At 44.5% G+C, this 19,407-nt stretch overlaps 1 protein-coding gene across 1 annotated transcript in view; it reads left to right on the top strand.

Moving 5' to 3' along the window:
- Window positions 1-19,407, top strand: part of LOC148524679 (receptor-interacting serine/threonine-protein kinase 2-like) — a 91,932-nt gene that overhangs the window by 61,705 nt on the left and 10,820 nt on the right. Inside the window, exons 8-10 of the mRNA XM_088471966.1 lie at window positions 5,702-5,787; window positions 10,912-10,971; window positions 17,557-17,665. Of these exons, the coding sequence (XP_088328092.1) occupies window positions 5,702-5,787; window positions 10,912-10,971; window positions 17,557-17,665 (255 nt within the window). The remainder of the gene's footprint in view (window positions 1-5,701; window positions 5,788-10,911; window positions 10,972-17,556; window positions 17,666-19,407) is intronic.

Raw genomic sequence — 19,407 nt, 5'->3', positions numbered from 1 at the left:
ATGCAAGTGCGGCTACAGCCCACACAATTCACAAAGACAGAAAAAGAAGAATATTTTTATTGTTTGTGTAGCACACTTTGAGGGTGTCACCACCCTTTAACAGACAGACGCACGCTTGTCGCTGCTGCTTTGAGGATGCAAGTGCGGCTACAGCCCACACAATTCACAAAGACAGAAAAAGAAGAATATTTTTATTGTTTGTGTAGCACACTTTGAGGGTGTCACCACCCTTTAACAGACAGACGCACGCTTGTCGCTGCTGCTTTGAGGATGCAAGTGCGGCTACAGCCCACACAATTCACAAAGACAGAAAAAGAAGAATATTTTTATTGTTTGTGTAGCACACTTTGAGGGTGTCACCACCCTTTAACAGACAGACGCACGCTTGTCGCTGCTGCTTTGAGGATGCAAGTGCGGCTACAGCCCACACAATTCACAAAGACAGAAAAAAAAAGAACAATATTTTTATTGTTTGTGTAGCACACTTTGAGGGTGTCACCACGCTTTAACAGACAGACGCACGCTTGTCGCTGCTGCTTTAAGGATGCAGGTGCGGCTACAGCCCACACATTTCACAAAGACAGAAAAAAAAAGAACAATATTTTTATTGTTTGTGTAGCACACTTTGAGGGTGTCATCACCCTTTAACAGACAGACGCACGCTTGTCGCTGCTGCTTTAAGGATGCAGGTGCGGCTACAGCCCACACATTTCACAAAGACAGAAAAAAAAAAGAACAATATTTTTATTGTTTGTGTAGCACACTTTGAGGGTGTCACCACCCTTTAACAGACAGACGCACGCTTGTCGCTGCTGCTTTAAGGATGCAGGTGCGTCTACAGCCCACACATTTCACAAAGACAGAAAAAAAAAGAATATTTTTATTGTTTGTGGAGCGCACTTTGAGGGTTACACCACCCTTTAACAGACAGACGCACGCTTGTCGCTGCTGCTTTGAGGATGCAAGTGCGGCTACAGCCCACACAATTTACAAAGACAGAAAAAAGAAGAAGAATATTTTTATTGTTTGTGGAGCGCACTTTGAGGGTTACACCATCCTTTAACAGACAGACGCGCGCTTGTCGCTGCTGCTTTGAGGATGCAGGTGGAATCTAGACGGGATTTGGAACCGGGGACACACTACCTCCATCAATTGTCTAAATCCCACTGCACTAATGGCGGATACCGGACGCACGTCTAACACCAACATAGCAGTCAAGGCCTCAGTTATACGTTTTGCTTCAGGATGACTGCTGTCGTACTTCATCCTCATCGCTAGGGACTGTTGGAGGGTCAATTGTTTAGTAAAAGTAGTGATGTTCCTACTTCCTCTCTGGGATGATGAACAACTCCCAGCAGCAGCAACAGCACTAGGAGGAAGTGGTTCTTGATCTTTCCCTATTTTATTTTTATCGGAGAAAGTTTGGTCCTCCATTTATGTTATATTGATATATACATGCGGCTAAGGCGCACACAAACACAGAAAATATTTTTTTATTTTTGCTGGAGAGTAGTGCACTTTGTGGGTTACACCACCCTTTAAGAAATGAGCCAGCCGACTCTTTACTTATGGGACACAGGTGCACGCTTGGCGCTGCTCCTTTGTTGATGCACGTGCGGCTACTGCGCACACAATTCACAAACACAGAAAAAATATTTTGTTTTGGTTTGGACTGGAGTGTACTTTGGGTGTTACAGCACCCTTTAACGGTCAAGCCAGCTGGCCCTTTACTTATGACACAGGCGCACGCTTGGCACTACTTTGTTGATGCACGTGCGGCTACTGCGCACACAATTCACAAACACAGAAAATATTTTTTTTTTTGGTTTGGACTGGAGTGTACTTTGGGGGTTACAGCACCCTTTAACGGTCAAGCCAGTCGGCCCTTTACTTATGACACAGGCGCACGCTTGGCACTACTGTGTTGATGCACGTGCGGCTACTGCGCACACAATTCACAAACACAGAAAATATTATTTTTTTGGTTTGGACTGGAGTGTACTTTGGGGGTTACAGCACCCTTTAACGGTCAAGCCAGCCGGCCCTTTACTTATGACACAGGCGCACGCTTGGCACTACTTTGTTGATGCACGTGCGGCTACTGCGCACACAATTCACAAACACAGAAAATATATTTTTTTTTTGTTTGGACTGGAGTGTACTTTGGGGGTTACAGCTCCCTTTAACGGTCAAGCCAGCCGGCCCTTTACTTATGACACAGGCGCACGCTTGGCACTACTTTGTTGATGCACGTGCGGCTACTGCGCACACAATTCACAAACACAGAAAATATTATTTTTTTTGGTTTGGACTGGAGTGTACTTTGGGGGTTACAGCACCCTTTAACGGTCAAGCCAGCCTGGCCCTTTACTTATGACACAGGAGCACGCTTGGCACTACTTTGTTGATGCACGTGCGGCTACTGCGCACGCAATTCACAAACACAGAAAATATATATTTTTTTGGTTTGGACTGGAGTGTACTTTGGGGGTTACAGCACCCTTTAACGGTCAAGCCAGCCGGCCCTTTACTTATGACACAGGCGCAGGCTTGGCATTACTTTGTTGATGCACATGCGGCTACTGCGCACACAATTCACAAACACAGAAAATATATTTTTTTTTGGTTTGGACTGGAGTGTACTTTGGGGGTTACAGCACCCTTTAACGGTCAAGCCAGCCGGCCCTTTACTTATGACACAGGCGCACGCTTGGCACTACTTTGTTGATGCACGTGCGGCTACTGCGCACACAATTCACAAACACAGAAAATATTTTTTTTTTTGGTTTGGACTGGAGTGTACTTTGGGGGTTACAGCACCCTTTAACGGTCAAGCCAGCCGGCCCTTTACTTATGACACAGGTGCACGCTTGGCACTACTTTGTTGATGCACGTGCGGCTACTGCGCACGCAATTCACAAACACAGAAAATATATTTTTTTGGGGTTTGGACTGGAGTGTACTTTGGGGGTTACAGCACCCTTTAACGGTCAAGCCAGCCGGCCCTTTACTTATGACACAGGCGCAGGCTTGGCACTACTTTGTTGATGCACGTGCGGCTACTGCGCACACAATTCACAAACACAGAAAAAATATTATTTTTTAGCACTTGGGGGGAGCACCCCTGATGGACAGAGCACCCCCTGGACAACACTACAGCACCCCTTTAGGACTGGGACATTGCACAGGACTGACTGCACAACACAGTCCAGCCAGCCCCTAAGAACTTTGAAGTAGTGGACACAGCCCCTATTAACAACAGCAGCACAGCACAACACAGCCAGCCCCTATGGACTTTGAAGTAGTGGACACAGCCCCTATGGACAACAGCAGCACAGCGCAGCACAGCACAGCACAACACTACTCTGCTCTACACTACACTACACTACACAGCCCAGCCAGCCCTAACTCCCACCCTCCCTCTTCACTGTCCACAGCCGAGTGAGAAAATGGCGCCGACGCGGGTACCTTATATAGGATCCAAAACCCGCGAGACCCGGAAGGCGGGATGATGACGTTTTGCCTCGATTTGAAATCCGAGTCAGGCGGGAAAAGTCGAGCCTGATTCGGATCGGCCTCGGATCGGGGGGGCTCGGGGGGTTCGGATTTCAGAAATCCGAACCCGCTCACCCCTAATATGTGTATATATATATATACATACACATTATGTGTGCGGGTGTACATACACAGTATATATAGCTATATATAATATATATATAGCCATATATACTGTATGTGTGTGTGTGTATATATATATATATATATATTACATTTGCTTTAAAATTACTGGAATATCAAGGTAATTTTCTTTATATATATATATATATATATGTATATATAAATATATATACACACACAGTATATGTATATGTGTCTAGATATACACTACCACCTATATATGAGTGTGTGTGTATAGTTATATATACTATATGTACAGATATACTGTGTGTATATTATATAGCGGTCACATAGAGGGCCCCACAAGTTTGTTGCCCAGGGGCCCCCACAGACCCTAATCCGGCCCTGAGCTCCGCCCAAAGGGCATGGTTAGATCCACCTATTCGCACATCTATTGCCAGTCGGGTGTGTCCTGCAGTGAAAGGTGAATACTGTAGTACTATATTATTACCAGTTAATTATATAGCATGCAGTTTGAAGCTAAAAACTCAATTTCAAAATCTACCTTATAATGACTTTTATTCCATGAATTTCATGCAATAGGTTGGATTTGTGTATTTATATGTTTTAAGGTTAAAATGTGTCCTTGCTGGTGACAATTTGTAGGTTGTGGGTCCTGCTGGGCATAGTGTGTATATGTGAGAATGTCTAGGGACTGAATATTCTGGGAACAATATAGTCACTGCATTGCAATGGGCACAATAAACATCATAAAATGGTAATATATATATTTAATATAGGCAGGCTATCACAGTAAATTCCTCTAAGGGCCCTTCTGCTGCAAGAAGGTGGAAATGAGAGGGTGTGTGACATAATGGGATACATTACGACCTTGTCACAGACCCTCTCTTTTCCACCTCCTTGCAGCAGAGCAGTCATTGCTGAACTGACTATTAGGGACAACTAACAATACTGCAAGAGTTTATTATGTTGTAATTGGCTATTTAACACCACATACAGCAAGTAAGACTATACGGTAAAGAAGGAAGAGCCACCTAGCAGAGAAGAGCAGTAACTAGCCAGCCCTCATTCTCCCGAGTCCCTATAGTACTTACATTTCGTTTTTAAAAGAGCTTGTACTCGTGTGAGGAGACACGCTACTGCCGCTTGTCGCTGGCACCAGGATCTGACGGGGAGGTAACTTCGTGCTGGACTAGGCAGCCACCGCTATCCACTATCCCGCGGTGGTCGGCCTATTCAGTGAAATGAAGTCACGTGGCTTGACATCCCCAAACTAGGTCCCGCCCCCGTCGCATCCATACTCGCGCATGCGCAGTCTGGATTTTCTACGGGGCAGTATGGAAACCGGGGGATTCTGTTTGCTTTCTGGGGTAGCGGGAGCTCCCACATTAAGTCGGGAAGCTCCCGCGGAAATCGGGAGGGTAGGAAAGTATGAAACACCCTCATCTTCAAATATATATAACCTGTATTAGTTATTGCCAAACTTTAGGACAGGTAGAACGTAGAGCTGAGGTAGGAAATCTGTGGTTCTCCAGATGTTTTGGCATGCTGAGAGTTTTAGTTCTACAACATCTACAACACAAAACTAGATGGATATAAATACATTAGAGACTGTACAAAGAAAGGCAACTAAATGGTGCATGGCCTACATCACAAAACCTACCAGGAAAGACTAAAGGTGCATACACACGTAACAATTTTTTTAACGATTTAACTATAACAACGTCGTTATCGTTCAATAGTTGAAAAAATCGTTCAGTTTCTGAGTTATAACGATGAACGATTATCGTTCATGCGAGTTCCCGTTTGTAGTTTGTAGTTCATTCTGACTGACCAACTGAAGGATTTTCATTAAGGGAATATGCAAAAATCGTTTGTAGTTCAAAAAAATCGTTCATTACACTTTTAAAAATCGTTCATAAAATCATTGGTAACAAAATCGTTGGATGGTTGGACAGAAATCTTTGTGTGTGTACCCAGCTTTAGAGTTTACACTTTCATAGCTCCCCTTTAAGGCTCCTACAGAAGGCTAATTTACTATGTATTCATGTTCTATCTACAGAATGCTTGTCCCGTCTGAGAAGTGTCCAGCAGACTTTTTCTAATGAGAGGACTGAACGTGAAATTCAAACCCTCCAGTTAGAAAAGGTGAGATATGTTCTTTTCATTACTATTAACTGCACAGTTTCACATTAAAACCATAGAAAATGAACACTAGTTTCCGTGCACGTTTCTTTTCAGTAATCTGCACACAGCCCTGAGTGTATAAAATGAACCTAATGTACCAGTAAATGTACATAAGCAAATAGTGATGCACCAATAAAGCAAAAGAGCAGTCTGCCACCCTTTACAAATCTGCCTTCCTAGGCCTGACATAAGCGGCCATTGCTGCCTCTATGAGTGGGGGAACAACCAATGAGCTCCTAACTATCATTTTATAGAATGTACTAGAAAAATGCTAGCTACAATCTAATTGGTTGCTATGGCCAACACCTCCACTTGTCCTCTGTAGAAGTTTTGATACATCTCCCCCAATGCCTGGTGGTAGTTACTGCTTCCCTCCTGCAATCATAAATACATTACTTCATCAAAGCCTTCCAGCTGTCATCCTAACTCGCTGCTCCATGCTCCTTCCTCCCCGTCTAATCCCATCTATGTCACACCTGTTTGTCTGCCACTCCCTTTTACAATGTAAACTCTTACGAGCAGGGCCCTCTCCCTACTTTACTTTCATCTACTTCTTACTCACCACTAGGGCACCTAACACTTGGTTGCTTTTGCTCATCTGCTTATGTGGGTGTTATGGTCGCTAATGTAGCAATGTATATTATCTATGTCCTGTTATTGTATTGTATTGCATTGTATTGTATTGTAAATCGCTGGTTACTTATTTGTTTATGTACTTTGTAAGGCGCTGCAGAACACTTGTGGCACCATATAAATAAATAATAATAATAATATATTACTCTGTGAGGTGACTGACAACTGGGGGGATGGAGGCACAAGGGAGGGATGGTACTTTTACAGTAAGTGGTAAGCACAGGTGGCATTGGTAGGTGAAATGACCCTGGGTCAATCTAATATAAACAATATCCTCTCGCAAAAAAATGTTGTTAAATCACCAAATCTATGTTTGATAAATGTAATGCAGGATTCTCCTCTCTCATCTTTTACCACTTACCTGGTGTGGTTGCATGTGGCAGGGAAACTGTCAGGGTTCCAGTCAATAGATAGACAGTAATTAGATAGACACTGTCTAGATAGACACAGATGTTAGTCAGACAATAGGTCGACAGAGACAAAAGGTTGACACAGAAAAGGTCGACATGGATAAAGGTCGACCGGGTCAAAAGATTGACACAAAAATGGTTGACACATGTTTTTATGTTTTTTAGGGTTAGGCACTTACCGGAGGGTTAGGGTTAGGCACTAAGGGAAGGTTAGGGTTAGGGTGAAGTTTAGGGTTAGGAAAAAAATAGACCATTTTTGTGTCAACCATTTTTGTGTCGACCTTTTAACCTCGTAGACATTTTGTACCTGTCGACCGTCATCCATGTTGACCTTTTGTCCCTGTCAACCTATTGTTGTTTAACATTTGTTGTCTAGCTAATTACTGTATATTTTTTATACCAAACCCAACTGTCGGAGGCTGCTGAAAGCTGATCTTCCGGCAGCCGCTGGGCTCAGCCCACCCGGCCGGCCTCTCTTCCCCAGCCTCCTCATGCTGGCCGGGCAGCAGGAAAGGGGCCTCTGGCTGCAGGAAGGCAATCTTCCTGCAGCCTGAGCTATAGGAGGTCAGTGCAGCCACAGGTGGCTCTCTAAGACAATTCTAATAGGATAGCTCACAGTGTGCAACAGATTTCCTGCTACAGTGCAGCCACACCCCCTCCCTCTCCCAGGCAACACCGCACCAGCTGAGATAGGCAAGAAAAACCCTGTGATAAAACGAAAACGTGTGTGTGTGTGTCTTAGCTATTTAAACTTCATTCAGTATTCATTTATTAATACATCTGTATATTTGTTTACAAAAATATATACTGAATAATGTTTATCTATTATTTACAATTAGTTAAAATGTGTTAGTAAAAAAATAAAAAAAAATCTACAATTTTGGGGACATTTTATACAATTTTATGACCTTTATTTATACCTAAATCCAGCCCAACCCATAATATACTTGAAGAGCAGCACCTGGAACAGCACAAGGAAGTTTCTCCCGAAAGCCATTGTTGCTGACTGTGGAGGCAGATAATTATTAACCTACATTCCTCAGGCTCTCATGTTTCACTACTTAATATCCAGGGAACTTTCCTAGATTTGCTAACAATTGAATGGCTCTTGTGAAATGATTGAGCTCAAATGCCTTAATGTGGGTATCCACTAGACAATATGCTCCATGAGCGAATGCGATATCGTCTAGTGTTTGCCCTGCAATATTGAGCATCCACACTGAATGAGATTGTACACGATATCGTTCAGTGACATCATCACCCTCCCTCATCCCCGTACTTGCAGAAACTGACAATATTGTCAGGTTGCCCTGAAAGTACAGGCAATGAAAGCGTTGACGGCATACACAGTGAACAATATTGTGGATGATGAACGATAATGATATCGTTATCTTTCAAAACGTCCAATATATCATCTAGTGCAGTGGTTCTCAAACTCTGGGCCTGATTCTGACCCGCTCGCGAGCGCTGTACGCTCGCAAGCGGGTCGATGGTGCCTAAGTGCGCATGCGCACGACGGAGGGAGCTCCGTCGTGCGCATGCGCGAGACCCGGCGAGCGACGGGGAATCCGTTGCTCGGGGTCTCGCACCAAAGGGGGCGTGCTGTCGATGGTGAGTGACAGCACGCCCCCTTAGGTGGGCGTGCCGGGGGCGTGGCTGCCAGACGGAGGCGTTCCCTTGTGGTAGGGTCTCGTTGCCGCAAGCCCCAGGGAGATTTCGGCTCTAACAGAGCCGAAATCTCTCCCACTAACATCACTTGTGATGTCAGTGGGGCCGCCCCCAAACGGAGGCGTTCACATGGGAACGCCTCAGTTTGGGCAGCCACTCCCCTGGCCCGCCCATCAAAGGGGGCGTGCTGTCACTCAACATCGACAGCACACCCCCTTTGGTACGAGACCCAGAGCGACGGATTGCCTGTCGCTATCCGGGTCTCGCGCATGCGCACTGGCTCTCCATCGACCCGGTTGCGAGCGCACAGCGCTTGCGTCTGGGTCAGAATCAGGCCCAGTGTCCAGTCTTAGCAGTTTATGTTGCAGTAAAATACACCACATAGAATGACTATGGCTTATAATGGAACCAAGCATAGACAGAACTTTACTTGATGTTGCCACAGTTACAGTAATATGCCAAATAACATATCAACGTATATGAGAGGAACTCCGCACCACCCAGCATCCTTTTGTCGAGACTGCACACAGGACGAAAATGCTGTTTGCAGCTAACGCCATCTGAAGATAGCAATAGCTGCTGTAGTCTATGGGCTACATTTCAGAATAATTACTGGGAGAGAGTTCCTCCAGAACCCTCCCCGGCAATGGCCGCCACACATGTGTGGTCAGTAAACTGTGCATGCACAGTAGCACTTGGGGGTACCAATAGAGGAGTAAAGAGATTGCTGATGTGGTCAATGCACACCGAACACATCACAGGGATTGGCTCCTTACAGGATGCATGTGGTATTTGATACATTCGGGTGGTATCTAATTTCTTTTTGCCGTGAATAGCAGCGATAAGAAATTACAATTATCCGTTCTGAAAACCAATAATTGATGTAAATGCCCCATAGGCACTTGCAAGAAAACTGGGAGAGATGTGGCTTAAATGGCAGTGCCATCTGCATCTGAGTGAGCACAAGCCAATAGCCATTGAGATGTATCCATAATTCCGAGATGGCCAATAGTAAACAGGGAAAGACGGGAATAGGAGGAACAGCATGTTAGGTTGCTGTTGCTCCTAGCTGCTATGGCAGACCAGGATGTGTTGTAGCCAGTGCTGGCAGCTCTGTGTCTTGTAATGGGAAACACTCACTGGCAGTGCTCCTATAACATATGGGCAGTTGGGCACCATTACAAACCAAGGCAGAGGACCTGGGCGGTGGCATAGGTTACATTGCCCTCACTATTACCCTGGTGAAAACAATAGCTTAGGAAATTATGAGAGATGAAAGACACACTGGCGTCACAAGGAGGGTACGGGGGTTGCAGGCCGCACCCGGGTGTCACCAGCCGAGGGGTGACACCAAAGTGCTAGCTCCCCCTCAGTGACAGGAGCCGGGTGCTGCATTACATGCAGCACTCTGCTCCTAGCACAGTGAGGGAGCCGGCACTTCACACAGGCTGGTCCCCGGGGGCAGCCTGCACCTCCGGCACCCACGGTTTTACAAAAAACGGGGGGTTCGGGCTGCGAGGCCTTGCCCCCACATGCAAGGCCACGCCCCTTATTTGCTGCCGCACAGAATACAGCCTCCCCGTCCCTGCCCGCACCGGGTGCAATGCAAGGTAGGGACGCCACTGGAAAGACATAGGGGTCTATTTACTAAGCAGTGTTAGGAGACAGAGTGAAAAGTGATAAGGTGCCAGCCAATCAGCTCCCAACTGTTATTTCACAGGTTGTGTTTGAAAAATTACAGTTGTGAGCTGATTGGCTGGCACCTTATCACTTTTCACTCTGTCTCCTAACACTGCTTAGTAAATAGACCCCATAGTATGTTTGGTACTTTATTTCCATCCTTTTTATCTCTCTCCAAGGCTTAGTACACAGACCCCCAAGTGCGTCAATGATGGCTAGTAAAAAGTTATAAATGTGGCATGACTGATATGACACCTCTTAATGATCATTCATAAACTGGTTTTCAATCCATGACTTCTATTGTGATACTATATAACATTAAAATGGAAACATCGAAAAAAAATGTATGGAGTCTAATTGCATAGCAGAATTTCAACTCTTTTTAAATATTGTGTTCACTGAAAACTTTTGTTCACTGAATCATCTTATATCACAAGTTTATGTTAATAGTAACAGTAACAATGAAAACAGAAATATCATAAGGAGCCTAGAAATCAGGGATTTTTCTCTGGAGGTGATCGCTATACCTAGAATCTTATAATTATTGTATATAAAGTATCAGAAGAGAAAATCAGACTTTTGGTAAATTAAGTTTGTGTTTATTGACAGATGAAACTGTCTTCAAACATTTAGATATGATCTCACCATATTATAGCAGGAGCATTGACTAATTGCAATTACTGTTTTTTTCCAGGAGAGGGCAACACAGCGCTCCCAGACACGTGAAGTAGAATTTAATATCAAGTATTTAGATGTAAGTATTTACTTTCTAGGAAAAATCCTTTTAAAAAAAAAAAAAATTTTGTTTAATTTTCATAAACATTGAAAAGTTACAAGAATTAATAATAGAAAATAATAATACAAAGTAATGTAAAATACAAAATAATAATGTTCCACTTTGGCTACTGGAGCTGCAAGAAAGCATACGTAAAGGAGATGAAAAAGAACACCAAGCTGAAAACGTAATTTTAGGAACAACACATTAAAGAATACATGTATAAACTGAGCTCAATAACAATATGGCCAAGGAAAAGCCTATAACTAAGTTAAAGTAGAACATTAAAGCTAGGGGGGTAAGGGAATGGGATTGAAATACCGGCGACTCAAATCCCGACAGTGACAGGCCGACAGGTGAAGATCCTGATGCCCGGTGGTAAGTATGCTAACCCTCCCCTCTCCCCCCTTAACCCTAACCCTCCCTTAGAGGTGCCTAATCCTAACCTCCCCCCGTAGTACCTAACCCTAACCTCTCCCCCATGGGTGCCTAAACCTAACCCCCCCCTCCCCGCACCCTAAACCTAACCCTCCCGGAGGTGTGCCTAACTCTAACCCCCCCTTCCCCTAGCCTAACCCTAACCTTCCCAGGGGGTGCCTAGCCCTAACTCCCCCAGGGGGTCCCTAAACCTAACCCCCCCATCCCCGGGCTAAGTGTATACTTATCCGGCAGAGAGGATGATCGGTCCGGCGTCGGGATTAACATAGGCGTCGGTATTTCGATGCCTATGTTAAATCCCTTGCTGGGATTACGCTGTCGGGATTGAGACCAGCGGCCGTGCGGCCGCCGGTCTCATAGCTCATAGCTACATCCCGGGGGTCTGCTCATGGACAGCATATGGCAAAACTAAGGTGTATCACTGTTGTTAGGGTTATAACAAAAGATCCAAAAGGTCCTGGGATGGATGAGGAACTACTGTAAATATGCCAATTGCTCCAGGCCCAGACATATTTATGGCACTTGTAATGAAATAAGAGGATATTTTATCCATGGTTGCACCCTGCCAAATGTTGTTTAGAAGCTGTCACCAAGTTGGAAGGAAGCACCAAACATCGACCAAAAATCAACCCAAATCGACTTTCAGTAAATATACCCCTAAATCACACAGTTACTACAGATCATTTTTGACATTGTTTAAAAAAATTATGTCAAACACCATCTGTTAGTAAATGTATGATTTAGACCCTGAAATACAAAATCAACCAAAAATCTTGGTGTCCGGCCACCAAGCACTGAGCAGCATTGCGGATTTGTACGGAATATTTGTCACCATGCTTCTTGTGGACATCCAGTGGTCAGCCAAGGAGTAAAAAACAAAGAGATTTGGAGATGCGCATATTAAGGACATTGTTGAGGAAATGAGTACTTTTGGCCCAAAGTCGTACAAATCTTAGGCAGGACCGCCAGATGTGAACAAACAATCCAACATCGCCACACACCCCACAACATTGATCTGAGGTAGAACTGTATTTTCCTGTTCTGCCTGGTAGGGACCACCTATATAATAAATCTTATAGGAGGGTAGAGGCCCTTGAAACCCTTTCCCTAACTGTGGACTAGGAGCCAAGTTGGTCTGGAGGAAGCTGGTATTGCTAAAGGATGATGCCAGATGTGAGAAATCCTCTTTTCATGTATTTTACTTGGTTGATTATTGAACAATGGTTTTCAGAGAGGAAGTTAATGTCACTGTAAAGCCTTTTTTTACTGTGCTGGTAATAGGCTCCGTCTGCTCATCTGGAATGTTAGGGGGCTGAATGATAAGAGAAAGCATTCTTTGGTTTTGACTCTAAATTAAAAAAATACAAAGTAGATATTTTGGGTCCGATTCGGAGGTAGACGCTATTGCAGCCACGACTATGTCTTTTTTTGTGCAGTGGGACTGCGAATGTATGCTAAGCAGTTTTTGCAAAACGCTACTCCAAGCCCTTTAATTTGCATATTTTTAGTAAGTAGATTGCATTTCTCATACTTTCAATGGGATATGCGATCTGCTTCAAATTTACCAAAGTTGAATTGTAATTAAATACCGAGGGGTGGGGACCCTGGGATAATAATGCCACCTGGAGATGGTGTTAAGCAGGGTTCCCCCAAAAAAAACCAACAGAGCCTGGAGTAGGCTTCTGTAATCAACCTGTGTGTCTGATAGACTGCAGCCCTAATCAAAGTGTAAAAAAAAATAAAAAGTTAGATTAAAAAATATATATCACTTACCTGCCCCTAGACCGATGACCAGTGTTCCGGTGAAGTCCTCCGGGACTCTGGTCAGCTGGTCTCCGAGATCTTGCTCTTTGACCCCGATCAGCTGTAAGAGCTCAGAGACCAGCTGACCGGAGTCCCAGAGGACCTCACCGGAGCACCGATCACCAGACAGGTAAGTGTACAGCTGTGAGTGTATTTTTTGTGAAAAATACCCTGAAAAGTGTGTGAAGAGTTTTTGCAGGGACAGAGGGCTTGATTCAGACCCGCTCGCAAGCGCATTGCGCCCGCAAGCGGGTCGATGGTAGCCCAGTGCACGGCGTGTGCACTGCGTGTGCGCGAGCCCCGGAGCAAGCGCAAAAAGCACTCGCTCCGGGACTCACTACAAAAGGGGCGGCTGTCGATGCCGATCGACAGCTCGCTCCATTTTGTAGGCGTGACGGGGGGGTGGCTTCATAAACGGAGGCGTTCCCATGCGAACGCCTGCCGTTTGTGGGCGGCCCCACTCACATCACCAGTGATGTCATTAGGAGAGCCAGAAGCTCTCTGGGGCTTGCGGCCACGAGATCCTACCACAAGGATCTCGTCGCAAGCCCGATGGTCGCGATGGTCTTGACCATCGCGACCATCATCATGGCCGCTCGCAATAGAGGCCGCAGCTAAAAAAACCTGCGCCCGCCCTGATTCAGAGCGAGCGTTCGCTTTTTGCAAGCACCTCTGAATCAGGCCCAGAGCTTTCTCGCAAGCTCTGTCCCTGAATGCAATATTTGATACATCTTTGCAATGTATGCAAATATCGCATTGTGAATCCTGGCGATATGAACCCATCAGAGTCTGAGATGCGGATTGTGATAAATAGGGCTCTAAGACTTAAGAGGGGAATTCAATTAGCCTCGATAAGCCACTTTTTTTATAAATATTTTCACCGGTGAAAACTTTTCACCTAAAATGCATATCGCCAAATCCTATTATTCACTACCTTCTGACTAGGTGATAAGTTTTGCACAACCCCTGTTTTTAGCTAAAAATGTTGGGATTTGGGGCCTGATTCAGCCGCGTACGCAAATTACAACTATGTTCGCAGATCGGCCGATTGTTGCGTAATGCGCATGCACCACACTGCGTGTGTGCTGCGATCACACTGTGATTACACATCACAGAGTGAGTGACAGCCCGTGAGCGTTTGGGGGCGGTGATGGGGGAGTGGTTTCAGAAACGCAGGCGCGCCTGTCCGTTCGAACGCAGCTGCATGGGCGTGCATAAATTAGCCACTGCGATTGCATACACAGCCTGAGTACTCACTGTGAGTGACGAGACTTGTAGTTTCTGCGACTGGCCAGACTGTAATTGTGCATGACAGGCTGATGTGTTTCAATGGTACCGATGTGTACGCAGAACTGCGAGGTATTACAGATGTGAGAAGGCAGCAGTGGGCATCTCTATGCTGGCTGAGTGGTGGCAGGCATTAGCATATTTTCGCAGCTTCATTGTGTGCGATTACACAGCTGAGATCGCAATTGTGATCCATATTGGATCAGGCCCACAGTCCTTAATGACTAATTAGGTCAAAATCATTTTTTAATTAGCTTAATTTAGCCAATGACGCAATTTTTGGGGTAAAAAAGTGCAGAACAATGGATTAATTGATGTGGGACAGGTATATGGGTGTGTTGCATAAATGGGACAGGTGTTTGTAAGATTGCAGGTGGGTGTTAGAGGTATTTTTTTGAAGGTTTTTTAAAAGTGGCTTTAATTGTCACCAATAGCCAAAAACAGATGCGCACATAGACAAGATACGCAAAATTATCTCACAAAAAGACGCAAAGGGTGCGATAACTTAACACACATTAAGTTATCGCATTACCGTGGCTAATTGAATTCCCCCTAAATGACATTGGGCGGGATGCATGACGCATCCCTTCGCATGCATACCGGCGTTGATAACGCCGGTATGTATGACCAGCACCGCAAAGAGCCGCTGTCTCGGTAAGATAGGCCCTTTGCGATGGAGGGACTTACTGCTCTATGACCCAGAAGCCCCTCTGGCGTCATTCTGCGCATGCGCCGCGGGGGGTGCTGGGAGGGATCCCTCTTACAGCACTCTCCCGAAAGAAGCCCATAGGCTTCTATGGGTAACGCCATCAGGAAGACGGTGTTACCCACTGCAACCAACCCCTGGCGTGCATCACATTCCCGGGCTTGGTGTATTTTGGGGGTTAGACTGCATTTCTCAGGTTGCTGCATCCTGCCCAATATCACTTTATTGTGGCCTTTTCATGTAATGTAAACTCTATGAGTAAACACTGTTCTTCACTCTAATGGGGAGTTTTATCATACCTTCTATAGAGGACAGGTGGAGGAGTTGCCATTGCAACCAATCAGCTTCTAACTAAAGCATGTACTTGATAAATGATAGCTAGAAGCTGATTCGCTGCTCTGGAAAACTTCTTCACTTGTCCTCTTTGGAAAGTTTGACACATCTCCCCCTAAACCTTTTAACGAGAATCATTTATTATAATATCCTATGGGCGCAATCCAATTAGCCATGACTCTCCTCGTGCCATGAGTAAATCCGGCTGTATGCCACACTTACATTATCGCCGGACTCGAGGATTTGTATTTGCAGCCCCATAGGGCTATATATATATCTGAAAACAGTACAGGGATTATACAGGAAGTACCAGGAGCGTATTAAGAAAGGAGGGGGCCCGGGGCTCCCTCTCTCTCCGGTGGCGGGCAGCGCACTTAGAACAGCACTTCTGCAGTAGACTCTGGGCACTAGTCTGTGCCCAGAGTCTACTGTGCATGCACGCTGCCGCGCCATTTTCCTGGTGATTTCCCTACTCCACATGTGCGACACGCCCGGAAAATGGCCGCGGCGACCATTTTCCTGAAGATTTAGACGATTTTTACAATGCTGATACCGCCGACGTAGGACTTTGGAAAGATAAGTATTATAAATATGGGTGCAGGGTGTGCGATGTGGGCCCCCCTGGACTCAGGGTCCCGTGTGCCTTGCACACCCTGCACCCATTATTTGGGAAGGATATATTATAGTTACTTTCAAAGTTTTATTATGTGCTTTCTTCAATGAAAATAAACTTAGTTTCAAACATCATGTATTCAGTTTTACTATGAGGAACATGTTTTTTACTTGTGGTCTAACATAGAGATAATAAATTATTCACTCTGATTTTTTGAGGAAGGTTTCCCGTGAAAAACTTTTTCCCAGACAAAAGTCACACAAAACTTGATAACGATGATAATAATAATAATTTCATAAGGTCTGTACGTAACCCCTAACTCTAAACCTAACCTAACCCTAATACTTACTGTTGGGATCGCAGCCCCGGGGATTCTGCCGCATTAAATCTGACTCCTTTCGGGATGGATTCTAAGCGTCGGGATGCCATGTCTATAACCTGGATGAAATCGTGAGGTGGGACAGAGCAGAGCAGTAAGGGGGGGGGGGGGAGGGGAGCAGTGGGTGGGGAGGAGCGCGGGGGCAGGCTGAGATGACCTGGGTCACTTTACTATTAATGATAATAGTTTTGTAGTTGTTGCTAGTACAGTATACAGAATGTATGTCTAGTTGTATAGGTCTGTATTTTTATCACATTGTATTGACTTTATGGTAGTATATTGGCTTTTGTATCATAACCGGAATGTAGCTTCTATAAAACCTCAATGAAGAAATTTGCCAACCACATGGATTATTATGCATTATTACACATGTCAACATGGTGAATCTAAAAGAGGGCCATGGGATGCAGACAGCACGTCGACTTTTACTATGTTGACAGACTTCAGAATGTTGAATATTATGATGTCTGTATGGTTAAAATGTCGACATCTAACATGGCATCACTCCTAAAGTGTCGCCTTACGACATGTCAACATAAAAATGCCAAGAACAGAAATGTTAGGGTTAGTATTAGGGTTATGATTGCTCGACGACATTGTCACCATGTCGATATTTCGTCAGTGTCAACATACTGCAAGTCAACCTTGTAGTTATTGACATGCTAAACATGTCGACATTCTAAATGTTGCCATGGTGAACGTCAACAAAATATAACAAACCCACATCACGCATTATAAGCCTATAAATTTATGTTGAATAATTGTGTTTTAGAGAAATAATTTTAGATAATATATCCAGAAAGCTGGTTTAAAAACTGTCTTAGAACAGATAATAGATAAGCATTTTGCGCCATCATCACTTAAATGAAAGCCTAGTGCCACAAATGACAAATTAATCTTCTACAGACAACCCATAAAGACAACAGTTTGAGACATCGGCTCTAAGTGTTTCATCCACAGGTTCTCTATATGGATCTGAGAGTAAGCTTCATTTCTACTTTGCAGGATTGCTGGACATCCGACAGCAGCAGGATCCGCACACAGAGTGCCCCCGAAGAGGCCACTGGCGCATCCTCACTCTGTCCTGAGGAACTGAAGAAAGAACAGAGGAGCGGTAAGAGGGTAGTTCCTATGAATTAGTCCTGTGTAGTACCATGTAGTGTCTTACAATAATGATACTCTAATTTAGAGGAATGAGCCAGTCTCTTATAATGTTTATTTAATGATCTTGGGTCACTTTTATACCACACAACAATCCTGTATTTACCAAAATGGACATGGTCTGTAGATTGGGAGCGTGAGCAAGTCATATTGGATACGTCGGCATGTATATCCCAGTTTTGTTATTGGGACTATTGGCAGATAAGGAGTTTATTAGAAGGAGTGTGCTCGGGCCTCGACCCCCTAAGTGACAATTACTCCACTTGTCCCCACTACCAGAGAGGACTATGGACTCCACCACAACTACATAAAGATAGGTGTACTGTTTAGAGCAACTGTCAAGTTTCTAACATGTGAGTTCACACCACTGGATGATAAATAAATATCAATATTATGATATGTATCAGTATGCAATCGGGAAGCCGACTGCCTTAATACCGGCAGCCGGCTTCCCGACTGTCATATCCCGGCGAGGGTGAAATGCCGGGCGTCTAGATGTAGACGCACGGCATTTCCCCGACGCCGGGAGACCGGCGCCCGGCATCCCGATCGTAGTGATGCCGTGCACCGCAAGCGGACAGCCGCAGGGGGGGAGGGCTAGGTTTAGGCCACCCGAGGGGGACTTAGGGTTAGACACCCCCCCGGGAGGTTTAGGGTTAGGCTAGGGGGAGGGAGGGTTAGGGTTAGGCACCCCCGGGGGGGACTTAGGATTAGGCACCCCCCCGGGGGATTTAGGTTTAGGTTGCGGGGAAGGGGGTGGTTAGGGTCAGGCACTTGGGGGGGAGGTTAGAGTTAGGCACCCCTAAGGAGGGTTAGGGGGGTTAGGTTAGGTTAGAGAATACTTACCTATCCACGATCAGGATTTCCAGCACTGTCAGGCTTCCGCTGCCGGGAACTCTGCTGATGTCAGGCTGCCGCGGCCGACGGTATTTCATACTGATTCCTATGTATCAACACTAGTTAGGTAACAAAGTGCAAGTGAATAAATACCAATGAAGTAAATAATAGTAAAATATGGAAATTCATATAGTAATATAAATTTAAATTCTAAACCATAAAGTTAAAACAGTGATGTATATTTGACATAATCGATCATATAAGACACATAAAAATACTAATATCTATAAAAGGTAAAAACACACAAATACAGATACTAAGAGGGGTGTAAATAAAGTTTTTTATCACAATGGGAGGATAAGAAGACATATATAAAACAGGAATTCATAAGATAAAATGTCTTAGCATAGAAGTTTAAAAGAATGCTCAGTAAATCAGAAAAGATATTTTTGAAAATAAATAAGAGTCCTGTTAAAGTTTGGCAATAAATAGACTTCTCTTATCTGAGTAAATTGTCAGTATTAATTCCATGAGGCATCACTGATAAGAGAAGTCTTTTTATTGCCAAACTTTACCAGGACTCTTATTTATTTAAAAAAACATCTTTTCTGATTTACTGAGTTACGGATTTGAGGGGGAAAACTATTTAGCTGCGTCTAACAATGGCTGTTCTCACACATGTCTGACCCACAGTGGATGTGTTATTTTATTATGACTGTCGACATTTTGAACCTGTCAACATTTTATTGTCAACCTTTTAATTTGTCTATATTTTAGATGTTGACATTTTGACTATTGACATTTTGACCCTGTTGACATTTCAAACTGTCTATATATTGAATGTTTAAATTATGTGTA

Source organism: Taudactylus pleione, unplaced genomic scaffold, assembly GCF_031769625.1.
Source record: "Taudactylus pleione unplaced genomic scaffold, aTauple2 ptg000117l, whole genome shotgun sequence".
In the NCBI taxonomy this organism is placed as follows: Eukaryota; Metazoa; Chordata; class Amphibia; order Anura; family Myobatrachidae; genus Taudactylus; species Taudactylus pleione.
The sequence above is the reverse complement of the archived record's forward strand: the minus strand, read 5'-3'. Positions and strand labels throughout refer to the sequence as shown.